Below are 25,254 nucleotides of genomic sequence, written 5' to 3' on the forward strand. Positions count from 1 at the left end.
ACATACACAGCACACATACACAGGGAACACAATATACGTCTGACAGGCAGTGATCGTGTTATACAGTACATAATACACAGCACACATACACAGGCATACAATGCACACATACACAGCACACATACACAGGTAACACAATATACGTCTGACAGGCAGTGATCGTGTTATACAGTACATAATACACAGCACACATACACAGGCATACAATGCACACATACACAGCACACATACACAGGGAACACAATATACGTCTGACAGGCAGTGATCGTGTTATACAGTACATAATACACAGCACACATACACAGGCATACAATGCACACATACACAGCACACATACACAGGTAACACAATATACGTCTGACAGGCAGTGATCGTGTTATACAGTACATAATACAAAGCACACATACACAGGCATACAATGCACAGCACACATACACAGGCAGTGATAGTGGTATACAGTACATAATACACAGCACACATACACAGGCAGTGATAGTGGTATACAGTACATAATACACAGCACACATACACAGGCATACAATGCACACATACACAGGTAACACAATATACGTCTGACAGGCAGTGATAGTGTTATACAGTACATAATACAAAGCACACATACACAGGCAGTGATAGTGGTATACAGTACATAATACACAGCACACATACACAGGCATACAATGCATAGCACACATACACAGGCAGTGATAGTGGTATACAGTACATAATACACAGCACACATACACAGGCATACAATGTACACATACACAGCACACATACACAGGTAACACAATATAAGTCTGACAGACAGTGATAGTGTTATACAGTACATAATACACAGCACACATACACAGGCAGTGATAGTGGTATACAGTACATAATACACAGCACACATACACAGGCATACAATGCACACATACACAGGCATACAATGCACACATAACACAGCACAAATACACAGGTAACACAATATACGTCTGACAGATAGTGTTATACAGTACATAATATACAGCACACATACACAGAATAAATGGCACGGAGCTCCCTTAAGCATCTATGGCTGACTGGAGCACAAAACTCTTTAACCTGTGTCCTTGTAGGATAGGTACAGGGGGGACATGCCAAGGCGTCCTGTCAGTGAAGGAGTGGAACCCCGGGTGGCTGAGTGCTCTCAGTGTCCCTCCAACGTGCAGCAGGCAGAAGGGGTATGTCCTTTCTCCAGTCCTTGCGGAGGGGCTGTGTGAGGGGAGCCCACTCTCCCTACTATCAAATGGCCACCAGGGAATATGACCTACTGCGGCGCCGGGAAGATGACCACCCCCCACACCCAGCGGGGAGCACGTTACCTTAAATGGTGTCTCGGTCCCGGCTGCGGTCTCCATATGCCTGGGGCCAGCTACGGTCACACACCCCTGAGTGGCTGCTGGGCCCGGGTGATGGAGCAGCAGCGCAGGTGTCTTTTAGACCCCCAGCGCTGCTGCCCTATCAATGACTGTCAGTGTAAAAAATAGATGAAAAGAAAAATTAAGATTTTAAAGGAAGTAAGGCTGCAAAGTGTAGCAACTCACTAAGGTGCATATGGTTCCTGCCAGCACCAAAAACAACTGAGTAGCTTGGCCTGGAGGCGGGGTAGAGGAGGGGAGGAGCCTGGCTGTCTGGGAGCCGCAGAGAAGTTTAACCTTTCTGGTGCTAAAAGTGTCGCTCTCCCACTCACTACCCTCTGTTAGCCCTGTGGCCCCGGACGTCTACCAAAGAATATAAAGAGTACTCTTTATTATCATAGGAAAAGCCATAGATTACTCCTCATACCGAGCTTGGGTCATAAGTGGAGGCAGGAGATCCATAGATTACTCCTCATACCGACATGGTCATACTGTACGTGAGGCAGGAGATACATAGATTACTCCTTATACCGAAGAGAAGAAAAGTGGGTGGTGGAGCGCTGACTATTAAGTATGTAGTCGACCAATTGGGTATTACATTCAACAAGATAATAAAGTCATCTGTGGATGACGAAACGCATCAGGCGCACACCCTCTATTGGACCCTGTGGATTACAAACTACTTTTTCTCACCTTGGACTAGCTCTCTTTTATCTAAGGAGGACACTGGACTCTATAAACAAGGGACACCACCACCTGATAATTTTCTGCGAGGCCCTCCATTCCGTGAGACGTATACCACCTTTCCTCACGAAGGCAGAACATTACATCCGGCTCCAAAATCAGGTTTATGGACACCCGCCAATTCCAGCATATCTAAGTCTAATAGGAGAGCATCACCGGGAACAAGTGAGATATATTCACACTTCATTCTACATTTAGGTCCATATAGGGGTGAATACTGTCATATTGTAATTTTAAATATTGTTTTTATTTGTGTTTTATCTGTATTCATTTATATATGATCTAATATATTAAAATAATTATCTTGTTGAATTTAATACCCAATTGATCGACTACATACTTAATAGTCAGCGCTCCACCACCCACTTTTCTTCTCTTCTGTATACCAAAACTATATAGGGGCCTTCCCACCCCCAGGTGTGAGCAGCTTGGCAAGCCACACTCATCTCCCCAAGCGCCCCATATAAGCTCTGCCATCTAGGTGGCTGGGTTTATAACTTTTTTCTTCCTACTCCTCATACCGACTTATGGTCATGCTGTACGTGGAGGCAGGAGATCCATAGATTACTCCTTATACCGAGCATGGGTCATATGTGGAGGCAGGAGATCCATAGATTACTCCTCATACCGACTTATGGTCATACTGTACGTGGAGGCAGGAGATCCATAGATTACTCCTTATACCGAGCATGGGTCATATGTAGAGGCAGGAGATCCATAGATTACTCCTCATACCGACTTATGGTCATACCGTAGGTGGAGGCAGGAGAGCCATAGATTACTCCTTATACCGAGCTTGGGTCATATGTGGAGGCAGGAGATCCATAGATTACTCCTCATACCGACTTATGGTCATACCGTACGTGGAATAATTTAATAATACACGGTTCTCAAAAAGTATAACAATTTATTATTGAAATAATAAAAACAATAATTTAAAATGATGAATCACTTTAAAAGCATCCATCTTTGCCAAGTGACGTGTCCACCCTCCCACAGATGGTCCTCCACAATTCTCTGGATTCAAAAATTTGTATGGGATACAGCCTTATTCCTAAATCATCCAGCTAAATCCAAGAGGACATACACACTGGGACATCCTGAGTCCTTGAAATTATAGGACAAACCATAGGACACTCCGTCACAGACCCTGGCTTTCACAACCAACCAGGCACAAATGGGATGGTAATATACAGCTTTTTATATTTCTATTACTTTCCAAGCAGCTACAAAATACTAAGACTCAATATCCTCTGAGATAGTCTTTTTCCATTGCTATGGACTGTTTGCTTTTAAAGTGATTCATCATTTTAAATGATTGTCTTTATTATTTCAATAATAAATTGTTATACTTTTTGAGAACCGTGTATTATCAAATTATTACAGCCAGCGCTGGCACACACCCTTTTCTTTCACTTATCAATTATTGGGCTTGACAAACCCTTGTGCCAGCTGCTGTATGATAGCGCACCACAAAACCTATTGTATTGATACCGTACGTGGAGGCAGGAGATCCATAGATTACTCCTTATACCGAGCATGGGTCATATGTGGAGGCAGGAGATCCATAGATTACTCCTCATACCGATTTATGGTCATACTGTAGGTGGAGGCAGGAGATCCATAGATTACTCCTTATACTGAGCTTGGGTCATATGTGGAGGCAGGAGATCCATAGATTACTCCTCATACCGAGTTATGGTCATACTGTACGTGGAGGAAGGAGATCCATAGATTACTCCTCATACCGACTTGTGGTCATACTGTACGTGGAGGCAGGAGATCCATAGATTACTCCTTATACCGACCATGGGTCATATGTGGAGGCAGGAGATCCATAGATTACTCCTCATACCGATTTATGGTCATACTGTAGGTGGAGGCAGGAGATCCATAGATTACTCCTTATACTGAGCTTGGGTCATATGTGGAGGCAGGAGATCCATAGATTACTCCTCATACCGAGTTATGGTCATACTGTACGTGGAGGCAGGAGATCCATATATAACTTCTCATACCGACTTATGGTCATACTGTACATGGAGGCTGGAGATCCATAGATTACTCCTCATACCGACTTATGGTCATACTGTACGTGGAGGCAGGAGATCCATAGATTACTCCTTATACCGAGCTTGGGTCATATGTGGAGGCAGGAGATCCATAGATTACTCCTCATACCGAGTTATGGTCATACTGTACGTGGAGGCTGGAGATCCATAGATTACTCCTCATACCGACTTATGGTCATACTGTACGTGGAGGCAGGAGATCCATAGATTACTCCTTATACCGAGCTTGGGTCATATGTGGAGGCAGGAGATCCATAGATTACTCCTCATACCGACTTATGGTCATACTGTACGTGGAGGCAGGAGATCCATAGATTACTCCTCATACCGACTTATGGACTTATGATTCATTAACTACCAAATACATTCCTAAAGTAAACAAGGGCAAATTCAATAAAAAAAAGCCACCATGGTTGGACGAAAAAGTTAGGTCAGCTATCAACAATAAAACAAGAGCATTTAAATTCTATAAAAATAACTCAAATGAAGAAGCGTTTGCCAAATACAAAGCTAACAAAACTTGCAAAGGGGTAATCAAAGCAGCTAAAAAATTATACGAAGAGCGCATAGCCACTGAAAGCAAAACCAACCCCAAGAAGTTTTTTAAATACATAAATAGTAAACGTATAATTAAGGAAAACATAGGCCCACTAATTAATATCAGTGGAAAAAGTGTTACAGAAGATAAGGGAAAAGCAAAACTGTTAAATGAGTTCTTCTCATCAGTAATTACTAAAGGAGAGCAGACTGTGGAACGTACATGTACAACAAACGGGACAAATAAGCCAGATCTCATTGTTGATATCACGCCCAAGGAAATAAAACTGAAGCTCAGCAAAATCAAAACAAATAAACAACCAGGGCCAGATGGAATTCATCCGAGGGTACTAATGGAATTAAGGGAGGAACTAGCTACTCCCCTACATTTTATCTTTAACAATTCACTTTCGTCAGGTAAAGTACCAAAAGATTGGAGAATAGCAGAGGTAGTGCCGATATTCAAAAAAGGCAAAAAGGAGGATTCTGCTAATTACAGACCAGTGAGTTTAACATCAATAGTGGGTAAACTCTTTGAAGGATTTTTAAGGGATAGTATCTAGAAATATTTAGACCATCACTGTCTTCTCACTACTAGGGTTCTATGAAGAGGTTAGCAAAAACCTCGATAATGGAAACGCTGTAGATGTGATTTTCCTAGATTTTGCTAAGGCCTTTGATACTGTCCCACACAAGAGGTTGTTAAACAAAATGGAGGACCTAGGATTGGGTGAAAATATCTGCAGATGGGTAGGGAATTGGCTATGTAATAGAGAACAAAGAGTGGTGGTGAATAGTGCCGTATCAGACACAATACCAGTACTAAGTGGAGTGCCTCAGGGTTCGGTTTTAGGGCCCATTTTATTTAACATTTTTATAAACGATATTGGAATGGGGTTACTCAGCAATGTATCCATCTTTGCAGACGATACAAAACTAAGCAAAGTTATTAAAACATCAGAAGATGTCACCACGCTTCGAAAGGATCTTGCAAAACTAGAGGAGTGGGCTAAAAAGTGGAAGATGAAGTTCAATGTGGATAAATGTAAAGTTATGCACCTTGGGAGACATAACCAGTGTGCAAGTTATAACCTTAGCGGAGAGGAATTGGGTATTTCAACACTAGATACTGTACGTGGAGGCAGGAGATCCATAGATTACTCTTCATACCGACTTATGGTCATAGTGTACGTGGAGGCAGGAGATCCATAGATTAATCCTCATACCGACTTATGGTCATACTGTACGTGGAGGCAGGAGATCCGTAGATGATTACTCATACTGACTTATTATCATAGTGTACGTGGAGGCAGGAGATCCATAGATTACTCCTCATACCGACTTATGGTCATAGTGTACGTGGAGGCAGGAGATCCATAGATTACTCCTCATACTGACTTATGGTCATAGTGTACGTGGAGGCAGGAGATCCATAGATGATTACTCATACTGATTTATAGTCATACTGTACGTGGAGGCAGGAGATCCATAGATTACTCCTCATACCGACTTATGGTCATAGTGTACGTGGAGGCAGGAGATCCATAGATTACTCCTCATACCGACTTATGGTCATACTGTACATGGAGGCAGGAGATCCATAGATGATTACTCATACTGACTTATGGTCATACTGTACGTGGAGGCAGGAGATCCATAGATGATTACTCATACTGATTTATGGTCATACTGTACGTGGAGCCAGGAGATCCATAGATTACTCCTCGGACCGACCTCTCATCATAGGAAGAGCCACAGATTACTTCTCGGACTCACCTCCTTCCAGCAGGCGAATTCCCAGTGGGGACACTTGCACAATGTATTTATTGTCTCCTATATTCCCAGCATATACAGTCGGGCCCTGCGTGGAAAACCCACTGTTGTCCAACTCCATGATCTCTTGTCCTGTTTGCAGGATCTGCCAAGACAACATAAAAGATCAGATAGAGACAATTAGACACTGATCCATCTTTTGCTACAGTAAATTACTATGACCAGATCCCTCAAAGCTATCCCCCACCACTATCCCAGTACTATACCATCAGAGCACTATCCCCCCCCCAACCACTATCCATCCCTGCACTATCCTGACCCCCATCCATTTTCCCACCACTATCCCCCCCCCCAACCACTATCCCTACACTATCCATCCCTGCACTATTCCTTACCACTACCTATACCTGCACTATGCCCCCACCACTATCCCCCACCACTGGGATGACAGACCACGTGAGGAGCTGGTGGATGGAGGGAGGGCAATGAGGACACTGGTGGCAGACGTCACTCTTCATACCATAGCCGTAGCGACCTACACACTGTGGCTGGCACCGGGCTTTGTGGAGACGATTATATTATATGGTGAGGTAGAATCTGGGGGTGCAGCGAATCCACCACTTTCCTGCTGTCATTTGGGAGGAACAATGTCTCACTCACCATAGTGGAGTCTTCACGACTCAAGATCAGGAACCCATGGCGGCTTTTTTCCTCCTCTTCGTCAGGATCAGCAGCGCTCGCATCTCCTTCTTTAGGCTGCAGGAAGAGCAGATGGGATGGGCGGCAATGAGAGAAGAGGAGGAACATAGAACGCACTATGACTCATGATAAGACGGAAGAACCCACCTCGTCCTTCTTGTGAGAAGAGATCACCGTCCACATATCATGACACCCAGGCAGCTCAAACGTCGTCACAACTTGGGGTCGGATACTTTTCTATTATACAATGAAATAAAGGGAGAGCGTTTCCTCCATGTCTGATGGAACGGGATGATGGGTAGCAGGGGGTTTAACGCCACGTTATGCATAGACTTGGGGCCATTTGAGGCCTCTTTTAATGTGCCCCAACTCTATACCACCCCCTTCCCTACAGCTGGGAGGAGTATGCTAATTTCTTCCCGGACACTTGTTTGTAGGAGGGGGCAGTGCGGACATTGCCGTCAGCAAACCAGGAAAGGTCTTTAGCTAATTGTAGTATTTAGGATTATTCCTCTTCACATCAAAATGAGATTTTAGGAGATAGGATAAACCCTTCTATCAGTACACGGGGGCCACTGGAACACCGCAAGGATTAGAGAGTGGTGCAGGAACTTGGCCAATTCATTAGTACAAAGCTCAGGGTTCCCTTTCTCCATTCCCCATTGGCTGCCTGGGAATGTCCAACAAAGCCCCAAATGACATTCAGGGAGCAGAGAAGAAAAACACTAACAAGGGCACCAGGAGAACAAAACTGGAAGAGTTGTATCTTACTACACTACAGGGGGCAGATTCTGACCTGCAGTCTCCACAAATCCAAATGTATTTCCATAAACCTGACCGTATATGATGGCGTTACCTTCTTAGTAAGATCAGTTCCGCTGCGCAGTGACAGACATCCAGACAAACCCTTGTAATACTCTAAAAGGCGGCTATCTGGTGACCCCAGGGAACAGAGAAGACAACGTAATGAAAGTTCAGAAATCTAGGTCTTACTGGAACCATTGGGTGGGACTACATAAAGCCGGCCCTAAGGAAAAGTCCTCTCAGAAGTGGCCTGTGCGCAGCGCCTACAGTAACTCACCTGAAGTACAGACAGGGCCCCATTCTTTCCATATCCAGAAGACAAGACAATCTCAAGGTCTGGCTCTAGGCTGTTCTGAAACTGAAATATCACAAGTGTTATCTCCATTAGTAGTAGGTCTGCATAAAGGTGTCCCTACAAACGGAGCAATATAGGAGATAAATCTCTCGGAGCGCGCTCCCGCAGCCAGCCCGTAATGGTCGCAGGAGCATGCACTGTGCAGGATGACACAGAACAGCTTGGTCTCTGCTGAAAACGATACACTGAGCAATATGTTGCCGAGAGCTATAAAGCCAAAATTGCTCAGCGACCATATTGCACCGTGTGTACACACCACAAGAGATTTATCTCCCACAACACAAAAAACACACTGGCGATATTGACACTTAGCGACCATTTAACCAACGATAATGGCTTAAATTGCCCCGTGTGTACAGGGCTTAAGACTCCTCTACCCGAGAAACCCTCCAATCCCTACAAGACTCATCTACCCCAGGAACACTCCAATCCCTACACGACTCATCTACCCCAGGAACCCTCCAATCCCTACAAGACTCCTCTACCCCAGGAACCCTTCAATCCCTACAAGACTCCTCTACCCGATGAACCCTTCAATCCCTACAAGACTCCTCTAACCCAGGAACCCTCCAATCACTACAAGACTCATCTACCCCAGGAACCCTCCAATCACTACAGAACTCCTCTACCCGAGGAACACTCCAATTCCTACAAGACTCCTCTACCAGAGGAACACTCCAATCCCTAAATGACTCCTCTACCCAAGGAACCCTCCAATCCCTACAAGACTCCTCTACCCGAGGAACCCTCCAATCCCTAAATGACTCCTCTACCCCAAGAACCCTCCAATCCCTACAAGACTCCTCTCCCCAGGAAATCTCAAATCCCTACAAGACTCGTCTACCCCAAGAACCCTCCAATCCCTACAAAACTCCTCCACCCCAGGAACCCTCCAATCCCCACTAGACTTGTCTACCCCAGGAAACCTCCAGTCCCTGCAAGACTTGTCTACCCCAGGAACCCTCCAATCCCTACAAGACTCGTCTACCCCAGGAACAGTCCAATTCCTCCAAGGCTCATCTACTAGGGACATAGAAATTATGAAAATATCCAGCCATGATGGGGGAACGGCGACCTACCTCCTCAGACAGGAAGGCCGGCTCTCCCATGGAGGCCATAGCACAGGGGCCAATGTTTAGAATACTGTCACACACCTGAAACAAAAAGATCATAACATGTGTTTTACACTATAAGTCAGCAGCCAGTGTGTGGTACAGGACCACGAGGCTGGTCAGTAACACGTCTCATACACGCTGGGCACAGGAGCAGTATATCATGTATTGGGGCAGCACGGATGGTGTAATGTTAGCATTACTGCCTCACAGCGCTGAGTTCATGGGTTCCATTCCCACCATGTGTTATATATACGGGGCAGTACGGATGGTGTAATGGTTATATTACTGCCTCACAGCACTGAGGTCATGGGTTCTATCCCCACCATGTGTTATATATACGGGGCAGTACGGATGGTGTAATGGTTACATTACTGCCTCACAGCACTGAGGTCATGGGTTCTATCCCCACCACGTGTTATATATACGGGGCAGTACGGATGGTGTAATGGTTACAGGACTGCCTCACATCACTGAGGTCATGGGTTCTATCCCCACCATGTGTTATATATACGGGGCAGTACGGACGGTGTAATGGTTATAGCATTACTGCCTCACAGCACTGAGGTCATGGGTTCTATCCCCACCATGTGTTATATATACGGGGCAGTACGGATGGTGTAATGGTTAGCATTACTGCCTCACAGCGCTGAGGTCATGGGTTCTATTCCCACCATGTGTTATATATACGGGGCAGTACGGACGGTGTAATGGTTACATTACTGCCTCACAGCACTGAGGTCATGGGTTCTATTCCCACCATGTGTTATATATACGGGGCAGTACGGATGGTGTAATGGTTAGCATTACTGCCTCACAGCGCTGAGGTCATGGGTTCTATTCCCACCATGTGTTATATATACGGGGCAGTACGGATGGTGTAATGGTTAGCATTACTGCCTCACAGCGCTGAGGTCATGGGTTCTATCCCCACCATGTGTTATATATACGGGGCAGTACGGACGGTGTAATGGTTAGCATTACTGCCTCACAGCGCTGAGGTCATGGGTTCTATCCCCACCATGTGTTATATATACGGGGCAGTACAGACGGTGTAATGGTTACATTACTGCCTCACAGCACTGAGGTCATGGGTTCTATTCCCACCATGTGTTATATATACGGGGCAGTACGGACGGTGTAATGGTTACATTACCGCCTCACAGCGCTGAGGTCATGGGTTCTATCCCCACCGTGTGTTATATATACAGGGCAGTACGGACGGTGTAATGGTTAGCATTACTGCCTCACAGCGCTGAGTTCATGGGTTCTATTCCCACCATGTGTTATATATACGGGGCAGTACAGATGGTGTAATGGTTACATTACTGCCTCACAGCACTGAGGTCATGGGTTCTATCCCCACCATGTGTTATATATACGGGGCAGTACGGATGGTGTAATGGTTATAGCATTACTGCCTCACAGCACTGAGGTCATGGGTTCTATCCCCACCATGTGTTATATATACGGGGCAGTACGGATGGTGTAATGGTTAGCATTACTGCCTCACAGCGCTGAGGTCATGGGTTCTATCCCCACCATGTGTTATATATACGGGGCAGTACGGATGGTGTTATGGTTACATTACTGCCTCACAGCACTGAGGTCATGGGTTCTATCCCCACCATGTGTTATATATACGGGGCAGTACGGACGCTGTAATGGTTAGCATTACTGCCTCACATCACTGAGGTCATGGGTTCTATCCCCACCATGTGTTAAATATACGGGGCAGTACGGACGGTGTAATGGTTACATTACTGCCTCACAGCGCTGAGTTCATGGGTTCTATTCCCACCATGTGTTATATATACGGGGCAATACGGACGGTGTAATGGTTACATTACTGCCTCACAGCACTGAGGTCATGGGTTCTATCCCCACCATGTGTTATATATACGGGGCAGCACGGATGGTGTAATGGTTATAGCATTACTGCCTCACAGCACTGAGGTCATGGGTTCTATCCCCACCATGTGTTATATATACGGGGCAGTACGGATGGTGTAATGGTTAGCATTACTGCCTCACATCACTGAGGTCATGGGTTCCATTCCCACCATGTGTTATATATACGGGGCAGTACGGACGCTGTAATGGTTAGCATTACTGCCTCACATCACTGAGGTCATGGGTTCTATCCCCACCATGTGTTATATATACGGGGCAGTACGGACGGTGTAATGGTTAGCATTACTGCCTCACAGCGCTGAGTTCATGGGTTCTATTCCCACCATGTGTTATATATACGGGGCAGTACGGACGGTGTAATGGTTACATTACTGCCTCACAGCGCTGAGTTCATGGGTTCTATTCCCACCATGTGTTATATATACGGGGCAGTACGGATGGTGTAATGGTTACATTACTGCCTCACAGCACTGAGGTCATGGGTTCTATCCCCACCATGTGTTATATATACGGGGCAATACGGACGGTGTAATGGTTACATTACTGCCTCACAGCACTGAGGTCATGGGTTCTATCCCCACCATGTGTTATATATACGGGGCAGCACGGATGGTGTAATGGTTATAGCATTACTGCCTCACAGCACTGAGGTCATGGGTTCTATCCCCACCATGTGTTATATATACAGGGCAGTACGGATGGTGTAATGGTTAGCATTACTGCCTCACAGCGCTGAGGTCATGGGTTCTATCACCACCATGTGTTATATATACGGGGCAGTACGGATGGTGTAATGGTTATATTACTGCCTCACAGCACTGAGGTCATGGGTTCTATCCCCACCATGTGTTATATATACGGGGCAGTACGGACGGTGTAATGGTTAGCATTACTGCCTCACAGCACTGAGGTCATGGGTTCCATTCCCACCATGGCTCTAACTGTGCAGAGTTTGTATATTCTCCCCATGCTTGTGTGGGTTTACTCCGGGTACTCCGGTTTCCTCCAACAATCCAAAAATATACTGGTAGGTTAATTGGCTTCCAACAAAAATTAACCCTAGAATGTCTGTGTGTGCATGTACATGTGGTAGGGAATATAGATTGTAAGCAAAAAACTCAGGCAGGGACTGATGTGAATGTTCAAATAGTCTCTGTACAGCGCTGCGGAATATGTGTGCGCTATATAATAACTGGTAATAATAGTCTCTGTACAGCGCTGCGGAATATGTGTGCGCTATATAATAACTGGTAATAATAGTCTCTGTACAGCGCTGCGGAATATGTGTGCGCTATATAATAACTGGTAATAATAGTCTCTGTACAGCGCTGCGGAATATGTGTGCGCTATATAATAACTGGTAATAATAGTCTCTGTACAACGCTGCGGAATATGTGTGCGCTATATAATAACTGGTAATAATATTCTCTGTACAGCGCTGAGGAATATGTGTGCGCTATATAATAACTGGTAATAATAGTCTCTGTACAGCGCTGCGGAATATGTGTGCGCTATATATAATATAACTGGTAATAATAGTCTCTGTACAGCGCTGCGGAATATGTGTGCGCTATATAATAACTGGTAATAATAGTCTCTGTACAGCGCTGCGGAATATGTGTGCGCTATATAATAACTGGTAATAATATTCTCTGTACAGCGCTGCGGAATATGTGTGCGCTATATAATAACTGGTAATAATAGTCTCTGTACAGCGCTGCGGAATATGTGTGCGCTATATAATAACTGGTAATAATAGTCTCTGTACAGCGCTGCGGAATATGTGTGCGCTATATAATATAACCGGTAATAATAGTGTCTATACAGCGCTGCTGTATATGTGTGCGCTATATAATAACTGGTAATAATATTCTCTGTACAGCGCTGTGGAATATGTGTGGGCTATATAATAACTGGTAATAATATTCTCTGGACAGCGCTGCGGAATATGTGTGCGCTATATAATAACTGGTAATAATATTCTCTGTACAGCGCTGTGGAATATGTGTGGGCTATATAATAACTGGTAATAATATTCTCTGGACAGCGCTGCGGAATATGTGTGCGCTATATAATAACTGGTAATAATATTCTCTGGACAGCGCTGCGGAATATGTGTGAGCTATATAATAACTGGTAATAATAGTCTATGTACAGCGCTGTGGAATATGTGTGAGCTATATAATAACTGGTAATAATAGTCTATGTACAGCGCTGTGGAATATGTGTGCGGTATATAATAACTGGTAATAATATTCTCTGTACAGCGCTGTGGAATATGTGTGCACTATATAATAACTGGTAATAATATTCACTGTACAGCGCTGCGGAATATGTGTGCGCTATATAATAACTGGTAATAATAGTCTCTGTACAGCGCTGTGGAATATGTGTGCGCTATATAATAACTGGCAATAATATTCTCTGTACAGCGCTGCGGAATATGTGTGCACTATATAATAACTGGTAATAATATTCACTGTACAGCGCTGCGGATTATGTGTGCGCTATATAATAACTGGTAATAATAGTCTCTGTACAGTGCTGTGGAATATGTGTGCGCTATATAATATAACCGGTAATAATAGTCTCTGTACAGCGCTGTGGAATAGGTGTGCGCTATATAATATAACCGGTAATAATAGTCTCTATACAGCGCTGCTGTATATGTGCGCTATATAATAACTGGTAATAATAGTCTCTGTACAGTGCTGCGGAATATGTGTGCGCTATATAATAACTGGTAATAATAGTCTCTGTACAGTGCTGCGGAATATGTGTGCGCTATATAATAACTGGTAATAATAGTCTCTGTACAGAGCTGTGGAATATGTGTGCGCTATATAATAACTGGTAATAATAGTCTCTGTACAGCGCTGCGGAATATGTGTGCGCTATATAATATAACCGGTAATAATAGTCTCTATACAGCGCTGCTGTATATGTGTGCGCTATATAATAACTGGTAATAATAGTCTCTGTACAGTGCTGCGGAATATGTGTGCGCTATATAATAACTGGTAATAATAGTCTCTGTACAGTGCTGCGGAATATGTGTGCGCTATATAATAACTGGTAATAATAGTCTCTGTACAGTGCTGCGGAATATGTGTGCGCTATATAAACTGGTAATAATAGTCTCTGTACAGCGCTGCGGAATATGTGTGCTCTATATAAATAACTGGTAATAATATTCTCTGTACAGCGCTGCGGAATGCGGAATGTGTGCGCTAAATAACTGGTAATAATATTCTCTGTACAGTGCTGCGGAATATGTGTGCGCTATATAATAACTGGTAACAATATTCTCTGTACAGCGCTGCGGAATATGTGTGCGATATATAAATATCTGGTAATAATAGTCTCTGTACAGCGCTGTGGAATATGTGTGCGCTATATAATAACTGGTAATAATAGTCTCTGTACAGCGCTGTGGAATATGTGTGCGCTATATAATAACTGGTAATAATAGTCTCTGTACAGCGCTGCGAAATATGTGTGCGCTATATAATAACTGGTAATAATATTCTCTGTACAGCGCTGCGGAATATGTGTGCGCTATACAATATAACTGGTAATAATAGTCTCTGTACATCGCTGAAGAATATGTGTGCTCTATATAATAACTGGTAATAATATTCTCTGTACAGCGCTGCGGAATATGTGTGCGCTATATAATAACTGGTAATAATAGTCTCTGTACAGCGCTGCGGAATATGTGTGCGCTATACAAATAACTGGTAATAATAGTCTCTGTACAGCGCTGCGGAATATGTGTGCACTATATAATATAACCGGTAATAAGTCTCTGTACAGTGCTGCAGAATATGTGTGCGCTATATAATAACTGGTAATAATAATCTCTGTACAGCACTGCGGAATATGTGTGCGCTATATAATAACTGGTAATAATAGTCTCTGTACAGCGCTGTGGAATATGTGTGCGCTATATAATAACTGGTGATAATATTCTCTGTACAGCGCTGTGGAACATGTGTGCGCTATATAAATAACTGGTAATAATATTCCCTGTACAGCGCTGCGGAATATGTGTGCGCTATATAATAACTGGTAATAATATTCCCTGTACAGCGCTGTGGAATATGTGTGCGCTATATAATAACTGGTAATAATAATCTCTGTACAGCACTGCGGAATATGTGTGCGCTATATAATAACTGGTAATAATAGTCTCTGTACAGCACTGTGGAATATGTGTGCGCTATATAATAACTGGTAATAATATACTCTGTACAGTGCTGTGGAATATGTGTGCGCTATATAATAACTGGTAAGAATAATCTCTGTACAGCGCTGCGGAATATGTGTGTGCTATATAATAACTGGTAATAATAATCTCTGTACAGCGCTGCGGAATATGTGTGCGCTATATAATAACTGGTAATAATAGTCTCTGTACAGCGCTGCGGAATATGTGTGCGCTATATAATAACTGGTAATAATAGTCTCTGTACAGCACTGCGGAATATGTGTGCGCTATATAATAACTGGTAATAGTTGTCTCTATACAGCGCTGCGGAATATGTGTGCGCTATATAATATAACCGGTAATAATAGTCTCTGTACATCACTGCGGAATATGTGTGCGCTATATAATTGGTAATAATAGTCTCTGTACAGCGCTGCGGAATATGTGTGCTATATAATAACTGGTAATAATATTCTCTGTACAGTGCTGTGGAATATGTGTGCGCTATATATTAACTGGTAATATTATTCTCTGTACAGGGCTGCGGAATATGTGTGCGCTATATAATAACTGGTAATAATAGTCTCTGTACAGAGTTGCGGAATATGTGTGCGCTATATAATAACTGGTAATAAATAATAATATTACCCTATGGGCCGGCAGCCCCACTCCATACCCCTACCAGCCTTACAGCCCTGTGTGTACACAGGACCCCAATATCTCACAGACCCCCCTGTAGTCGCTGTATGCACCCTGTATGGAACTTACTGTACAAGGTGCAGGTAACTGGATATTTCCGAACATTGATTCCAGTGACAGATGTTACCCCAGGCTGCAGTCCCCCAGTGTCAGTGATGCAGGCTGAGAGACTGGCAGTGACTCCTATTGGTTGTCCTACCTGTCAGTCACCTGCAATAAGGCAGTCCCATTGGGAGGTGTTCCCTCCCTCTAGGACTGCCAGTCTGGGCAGCGAGAAGAAGACTACCCATCGTAGCCAGACTTTTGCGCATGTGCTGGGCATCTGTCAGTTATACTGTACAGCGTGGCATGGACCCAGCAGGGTGGCCTAGGGCTGTGAATGGTGGGAGACTCTGATACCATCGTCCTCTACTCACCTCAAAGGAGTATGTGGAGAGCTGAGTGCCAGACTGCATCTCACTGCCGTACACCTCAATCTCATCTATCTCATCCACCATGGCTCCCTTACTCCCTGCAGAGACACAACATCACCATTACACAACAAACAGGGGGCAGCAGAGAGCACTGTGACCTGTAATGGCACAGTGTCACCAGAGGGGGCAGCAGGGAGCACTGTAACCTGTAATGACACAGTGTCACCAGAGGGGACAGCAGGGAGTACTGTAACCTGTAGTGGCACAGTGTCACCAGAGGGGGCCACAAAGAGTACTGTAACATGTAATGTCACAGTGTCACCAGAGGGGGCAGCAGGGAGCACTGTAACATGTAATGTCACAGTGTCACCAGAGGGGGCAGCAGGGAGCACTGTAACCTGCAGTGGCACAGTGTCACCAGAGGGGACAGCAGGGAGCAGTGTAACCTGCAATGGCACAGCGTCACCAGAGGGGACAGCAGGGAGCACTGTAACCTGTAATGGCACAGCGTCACCAGAGGAGGCATCAGGGAGCACTGTAACCTGTAATGGCACAGTGTCACCAGAGGAGGCATCAGGGAGCACTGTAACCTGTAATGGCACAGCCTCACCAGAGGAGGCAGCAGGGAGCACTGTAACCTGTAATGGCACAGCGTCACCAGGAGGCAGCACTGTAACCTGTAAAGGCACAGCACCACCAGAGGGGGCCGCAGAGAGCACTGTAACCTGTAAAGTCACAGCGCCACCAGAAGGGGCAGCAAAGAGCGCTGTAACCTGTAAAGGCACAGTGCCACCAGAGGGGGCAGCAGAGAGCACTGTAACCTGTAAAGTCACAGTGCCACCAGAGGGGGCAGCAGAGAGCACTGTAACCTGTAAAGGCAGAGTGTCACCAGAGGGGGCAGCAGAGAGCACTAACCAGGCCGGATCAGGGAGGAGTCCACTCGTTTCTTCTTACTGGGGGGTTCATCCTAAAAAATAAATTTCTCCACTAAATACAGAAATAGCTCAAACACCATTGCGTAATCAGTAACGCCCATTGTCTGTACTCACCATCTTGTCAGAGTCCTTGCTGGATCCAGAAGGGCTGTCCTGAACCTTCTCTGTGTATCGCAGGAGTAGCGAGTTGCCCAATCGTGATCCCAAAAACAGATATCCAGACTCCATCAGCGTCATCTGTAAGGAAAGGGCTGTGCTCAGACAAAATCATCATCAGCATCAACCATCCCCTGCGCGGCGCAGCATCAACCATCCCCTGCGCAGCGCAGCATCAACCATCCCCTGCGCAGCGCAGCATCAACCATCCCCTGCGCAGCGCAGCATCAACCATCCCCTGCGCTGCGCAGCATCAACCATCCCCTGCGCAGCGCAGCATCAACCATCACCTGCGCAGCATCAACCATCCCCTGCGCAGCGCAGCATCAACCATCCCCTGCGCAGCGCAGCATCAACCATCCCCTGCGCTGCGCAGCATCAACCATCCCCTGCGCTGCGCAGCATCAACCATCCCCTGCGCTGCGCAGCATCAACCATCCCCTGCGCTGCGCAGCATCAACCATCCCCTGCGCTGCGCAGCATCAACCATCCCCTGCGCTGCGCAGCATCAACCATCCCCTGCGCTGCGCAGCATCAACCATCCCCTGCGCAGCATCAACCATCCCCTGCGCAGCATCAACCATCCCCTGCGCAGCATCAACCATCCCCTGCGCAGCATCAACCATCCCCTGCGCAGCAATCAACCATCCCCTGCGCAGCAATCAACCATCCCCTGCGCAGCAATCAACCATCCCCAGCGCAGCAATCAACCATCCCCAGCGCAGCAATCAACCATCACCAGCGCAGCATCAACCATCACCAGCGCAGCATCAACCATCACCAGCGCAGCAACAACCATCACCAGCGCAGCAACAACCATCACCAGCGCAGCATCAACCATCACCAGCGCAGCATCAACCATCACCAGCGCAGCATCAACCATCACCAGCGCAGCATCAACCATCACCAGCGCAGCATCAACCATCACCAGCGCAGCATCAACCATCACCAGCGCAGCAACAACCATCACCTCCGCAGCGCAGCATCAACCATCACCTCCGCAGCGCAGCATCAACCATCACCTCCGCAGCGCAGCATTCCCTGCGCAGTGCAATATCCCCCATCCCCTGCACAGCGGAAGAAACACATCTTTGGCGCAGCAATGCCTCCATCTTGTGGACAGAATAACACCCCTCGATCCCTGAGCAGCACAACATCCCCCTCCACAGCACATCATCATCACTTCCGCATGCATAACAATATCCCGCCACTTGCAGCACAACACCCACTGACACTCACCCCGGGAACACTTACCGATGTGGTGAGTACACTTGCTGCGGCCTTGTCAAAGTGAAAAGAGCGCACACTGCGCATCCCGTCTGTGATCAGAGTCAGGACATATCTACAGAGACCAGACGCAGGTGATTATCACATATATACTACTAATACCACCTACAGTAACCATTATATCACACTGCAATACTGTACAATGGTGTAATAATACAGGGGGGATATAATATATCTGTGATCAGAGTCAGGACACCGCTACAGAGACCAGACGCAGGTGATTATCACATATATACTACTAATACCACCTACAGTAACCATTATATCACACTGTAATACTGTACAATGGTGTAATAATACAGGGGGGATATAATATATCTGTGATCAGAGTCAGGACACAGCTACAGAGACCAGACGCAGGTGATTATCACATATATACTACTAATACCACCTACAGTAACCATTATATCACACTGTAATACTGTACAATGGTGTAATAATACAGGGGGGATATAATATATCTGTGATCAGAGTCAGGACACAGCTACAGAGACCAGACGCAGGTGATTATCACATATATACTACTAATACCACCTACAGTAACCATTATATCACACTGTAATACTGTACAATGGTGTAATAATACAGGGGGGATATAATATATCTGTGATCAGAGTCAGGACACAGCTACAGAGACCAGACGCAGGTGATTATCACATATATACTACTAATACCACCTACAGTAACCATTATATCACACTGTAATACTGTACAATGGTGTAATAATACAGGGGGGATATAATATATCTGTGATCAGAGTCAGGACACAGCTACAGAGATCAGACGCAGGTGATTATCACATATATACTACTAATACCACCTACAGTAACCATTATATCACACTGTAATACTGTACAATGGTGTAATAATACAGGGGGGATATAATATATCTGTGATCAGTCAGGACACAGCTACAGAGACCAGACGCAGGTGATTATCAAATATATACTACTAATACCACCTACAGTAACCATTATATCACACTGTAATACTGTACAATGGTGTAATAATACAGGGGGGGATATAATATATCTGTGATCAGAGTCAGGACACAGCTAATGAGACCAGACGCAGGTGATTATCACATATATACTACTAATACCACCTACAGTAACCATTATATCACACTGTAATACTGTACAATGGTGTAATAATACAGGGGGTATATAATATATCTGTGATCAGTCAGGACACAGCTACAGAGACCAGACGCAGGTGATTATCACATATATACTACTAATACCACCTACAGTAACCATTATATCACACTGTAATACTGTACAATCGTGTAATAATACAGGGGGGGTATAATATATCTGTGATCAGAGTCAGGACACAGCTACAGAGACCAGACGCAGGTGATTATCACATATATACTACTAATACCACCTACAGTAACCATTATATCACACTAATACTGTACAATGGTGTAATAATACAGGGGGGGGGGATATAATATATCTGTGATCAGAGTCAGGACACAGCTACAGAGACCAGACGCAGGTGATTATCACATATATACTACTAATACCACCTACAGTAACCATTATATCACACTGTAATACTGTACAATGGTGTAATAATACAGGGGGGATATAATATATCTGTGATCAGAGTCAGGACACAGCTACAGGGACCAGACGCAGGTGATTATCACATATATACTACTAATACCACCTACAGTAACCATTATATCACACTGTAATACTGTACAATGGTGTAATACAGGGGGAGATATAATATATCTGTGATCAGAGTCAGGACACAGCTACAGAGACCAGACGCAGGTGATTATCACATATATACTACTAATACCACCTACAGTAACCATTATATCACACTAATACTGTACAATGGTGTAATACAGGGGGGATATAATATATCTGTGATCAGAGTCAGGACACAGCTACAGAGACCAGACGCAGGTGATTATCACATATATACTACTAATACCACCTACAGTAACCATTATATCACACTGTAATACTGTACAATGGTGTAATAATACAGGGGGGGTATAATATATCTGTGATCAGAGTCAGGACACAGCTACAGAGACCAGACGCAGGTGATTATCACATATATACTACTAATACCACCTACAGTAACCATTATATCACACTGTAATACTGTACAATGGTGTAATAATACAGGGGGGGGGATATAATATATCTGTGATCAGTCAGGACACAGCTACAGGGACCAGACGCAGGTGATTATCACATATATACTACTAATAACAACTACAGTAACCATTATATCACACTGTAATACTGTACAATGGTGTAATACAGGGGGGATATAATATATCTGTGATCAGTCAGGACACAGCTACAGGGACCAGACGCAGGTGATTATCACATATATACTACTAATACCACCTACAGTAACCATTATATCACACTGTAATACTGTACAATGGTGTAATAATACAGGGGGGGATATAATATATCTGTGATCAGAGTCAGGACACAGCTACAGGGACCAGACGAAGGGGATTATCACATATATACTACTAATACCACCTACAGTAACCATTATATCACACTAATACTGTACAATGGTGTAATAATACAGGGGGGATATAATATATCTGTGATCAGAGTCAGGACACAGCTACAGGGACCAGACGCAGGTGATTATCACATATATACTACTAATACCACCTACAGTAACCATTATATCACACTAATACTGTACAATGGTGTAATAATACAGGGGGGATATAATATATCTGTGATCAGAGTCAGGACACAGCTACAGGGACCAGACGCAGGTGATTATCACATATATACTACTAATACCACCTACAGTAACCATTATATCACACTGTAATACTGTACAATGGTGTAATAATACAGGGGGGGGGATATAATATATCTGTGATCAGTCAGGACACAGCTACAGGGACCAGACGCAGGTGATTATCACATATATACTACTAATACCACCTACAGTAACCATTATATCACACTGTAATACTGTACAATGGTGTAATAATACAGGGGGGATATAATATATCTGTGATCAGAGTCAGGACACAGCTACAGGGACCAGCCGCAGGTGATTATCACATATATACTACTAATACCACCTACAGTAACCATTATATCACACTAATACTGTACAATGGTGTAATAATACAGGGGGGATATAATATATCTGTGATCAGAGTCAGGACACAGCTACAGGGACCAGACGCAGGTGATTATCACATATATACTACTAATAACACCTACAGTAACCATTATATCACACTGTAATACTGTACAATGGTGTAATAATACAGGGGGGGATATAATATATCTGTGATCAGAGTCAGGACACAGCTACAGGGACCAGACGCAGGTGATTATCACATATATACTACTAATACCACCTACAGTAACCATTATATCACACTGTAATACTGTACAATGGTGTAATAATACAGGGGGGAAATAATATATCTGTGATCAGTCAGGACACAGCTACAGAGACCAGACGCAGGTGATTATCACATATATACTACTAATACCACCTACAGTAACCATTATATCACACTAATACTGTACAATGGTAATAATACAGGGGGGATATATTATATCTGTGATCAGAGTCAGGACACAGCTACAGAGACCAGACGCAGGTGATTATCACATATATACTACTAATACCACCTACAGTAACCATTATATCACACTGCAATACTGTACAATGGTGTAATAATACAGGGGGGATATATTATATCTGTGATCAGAGTCAGGACACAGCTACAGAGACCAGACGCAGGTGATTATCACATATATACTACTAATACCACCTACAGTAACCATTATATCACACTGTAATACTGTACAATGGTGTAATAATACAGGGGGGGATATAATATATCTGTGATCAGAGTCAGGACACAGCTACAGGGACCAGACGCAGGTGATTATCACATATATACTACTAATACCACCTACAGTAACCATTATATCACACTGTAATACTGTACAATGGTGTAATAATACAGGGGGGAAATAATATATCTGTGATCAGTCAGGACACAGCTACAGAGACCAGACGCAGGTGATTATCACATATATACTACTAATACCACCTACAGTAACCATTATATCACACTAATACTGTACAATGGTAATAATACAGGGGGGATATATTATATCTGTGATCAGAGTCAGGACACAGCTACAGAGACCAGACGCAGGTGATTATCACATATATACTACTAATACCACCTACAGTAACCATTATATCACACTGCAATACTGTACAATGGTGTAATAATACAGGGGGGATATATTATATCTGTGATCAGAGTCAGGACACAGCTACAGAGACCAGACGCAGGTGATTATCACATATATACTACTAATACCACCTACAGTAACCATTATATCACACTGTAATACTGTACAATGGTGTAATAATACAGGGGGGGGATATAATATATCTGTGATCAGAGTCAGGACACAGCTACAGGGACCAGACGCAGGTGATTATCACATATATACTACTAATACCACCTACAGTAACCATTATATCACACTGTAATACTGTACAATGGTGTAATAATACAGGGGGGATATAATATATCTGTGATCAGAGTCAGGACACAGCTACAGGGACCAGACGAAGGGGATTATCACATATATACTACTAATACCACCTACAGTAACCATTATATCACACTGTAATACTGTACAATGGTGTAATAATACAGGGGGGGGATATAATATATCTGTGATCAGAGTCAGGACACAGCTACAGGGACCAGACGCAGGTGATTATCACATATATACTACTAATACCACCTACAGTAACCATTATATCACACTGTAATACTGTACAATGGTGTAATAATACAGGGGGGGATATAATATATCTGTGATCAGAGTCAGGACACAGCTACAGAGACCAGACGCAGGTGATTATCACATATATACTACTAATACCACCTACAGTAACCATTATATCACACTGTAATACTTTACAATGGTGTAATAATACAGGGGGGATATAATATATCTGTGATCAGAGTCAGGACACAGCTACAGAGAACAGACGCAGGTGATTATCACATATATACTACTAATACCACCTACAGTAACCATTATATCACACTGTAATACTGTACAATGGGGTAATAATACAGGGGGGATATAATATATCTGTGATCAGAGTCAGGACACAGCTACAGAGACCAGACGCAGGTGATTATCACATATATACTACTAATACCACCTACAGTAACCATTATATCACACTGTAATACTGTACAATGGTGTAATAATACAGGGGGGATATAATATATCTGTGATCAGAGTCAGGACACAGCTACAGGGACCAGACGTAGGTGATTATCACATATATACTACTAATACCACCTACAGTAACCATTATATCACACTGTAATACTGTACAATGGTGTAATAATACAGGGGGGATATAATATATCTGTGATCAGAGTCAGGACACAGCTACAGAGACCAGACGCAGGTGATTATCACATATATACGACTAATACCACCTACAGTAACCATTATATCACACTGTAATACTGTACAATGGTGTAATAATACAGGGGGGATATAATATATCTGTGATCAGAGTCAGGACACAGCTACAGAGACCAGACGCAGGTGATTATCACATATATACTACTAATACCACCTACAGTAACCATTATATCACACTGTAATACTGTACAATGGTGTAATAATACAGGGGGGATATAATATATCTGTGATCAGAGTCAGGACACAGCTACAGAGATCAGACGCAGGTGATTATCACATATATACTACTAATACCACCTACAGTAACCATTATATCACACTGTAATACTGTACAATGGTGTAATAATACAGGGGGGATATAATATATCTGTGATCAGTCAGGACACAGCTACAGAGACCAGACGCAGGTGATTATCAAATATATACTACTAATACCACCTACAGTAACCATTATATCACACTGTAATACTGTACAATGGTGTAATAATACAGGGGGTATATAATATATCTGTGATCAGAGTCAGGACACAGCTACAGAGACCAGACGCAGGTGATTATCACATATATACTACTAATACCACCTACAGTAACCATTATATCACACTGTAATACTGTACAATGGTGTAATAATACAGGGGGTATATAATATATCTGT

The 25,254-nt window shown here is 43.8% G+C and overlaps 2 protein-coding genes across 3 annotated transcripts in view; both read right to left on the bottom strand.

Annotated features, from left to right (window-relative positions):
- ADCK5 (aarF domain containing kinase 5) overlaps positions 1 to 25,254 on the bottom strand; it is a 215,897-nt gene that overhangs the window by 115,433 nt on the left and 75,210 nt on the right. The gene's annotated exons all lie outside the window — the stretch shown is intronic.
- The window catches only part of CPSF1 (cleavage and polyadenylation specific factor 1), an 85,360-nt gene that overhangs the window by 54,212 nt on the left and 5,894 nt on the right, over positions 1 to 25,254 (bottom strand). The window contains exons 2-10 of the mRNA XM_083186463.1: positions 19,060 to 19,147; positions 17,764 to 17,886; positions 17,630 to 17,681; positions 16,718 to 16,812; positions 9,446 to 9,520; positions 8,289 to 8,369; positions 7,355 to 7,444; positions 7,169 to 7,264; positions 6,512 to 6,653 (exon numbers count right to left, since the gene is read on the bottom strand). Of these exons, the coding sequence (XP_083042589.1) occupies positions 6,512 to 6,653; positions 7,169 to 7,264; positions 7,355 to 7,444; positions 8,289 to 8,369; positions 9,446 to 9,520; positions 16,718 to 16,812; positions 17,630 to 17,681; positions 17,764 to 17,886; positions 19,060 to 19,147 (842 nt within the window). The remainder of the gene's footprint in view (positions 1 to 6,511; positions 6,654 to 7,168; positions 7,265 to 7,354; positions 7,445 to 8,288; positions 8,370 to 9,445; positions 9,521 to 16,717; positions 16,813 to 17,629; positions 17,682 to 17,763; positions 17,887 to 19,059; positions 19,148 to 25,254) is intronic.

This window comes from Crinia signifera, chromosome 5 (assembly GCF_055691185.1).
Source record: "Crinia signifera chromosome 5, ASM5569118v1, whole genome shotgun sequence".
In the NCBI taxonomy this organism is placed as follows: Eukaryota; Metazoa; Chordata; class Amphibia; order Anura; family Myobatrachidae; genus Crinia; species Crinia signifera.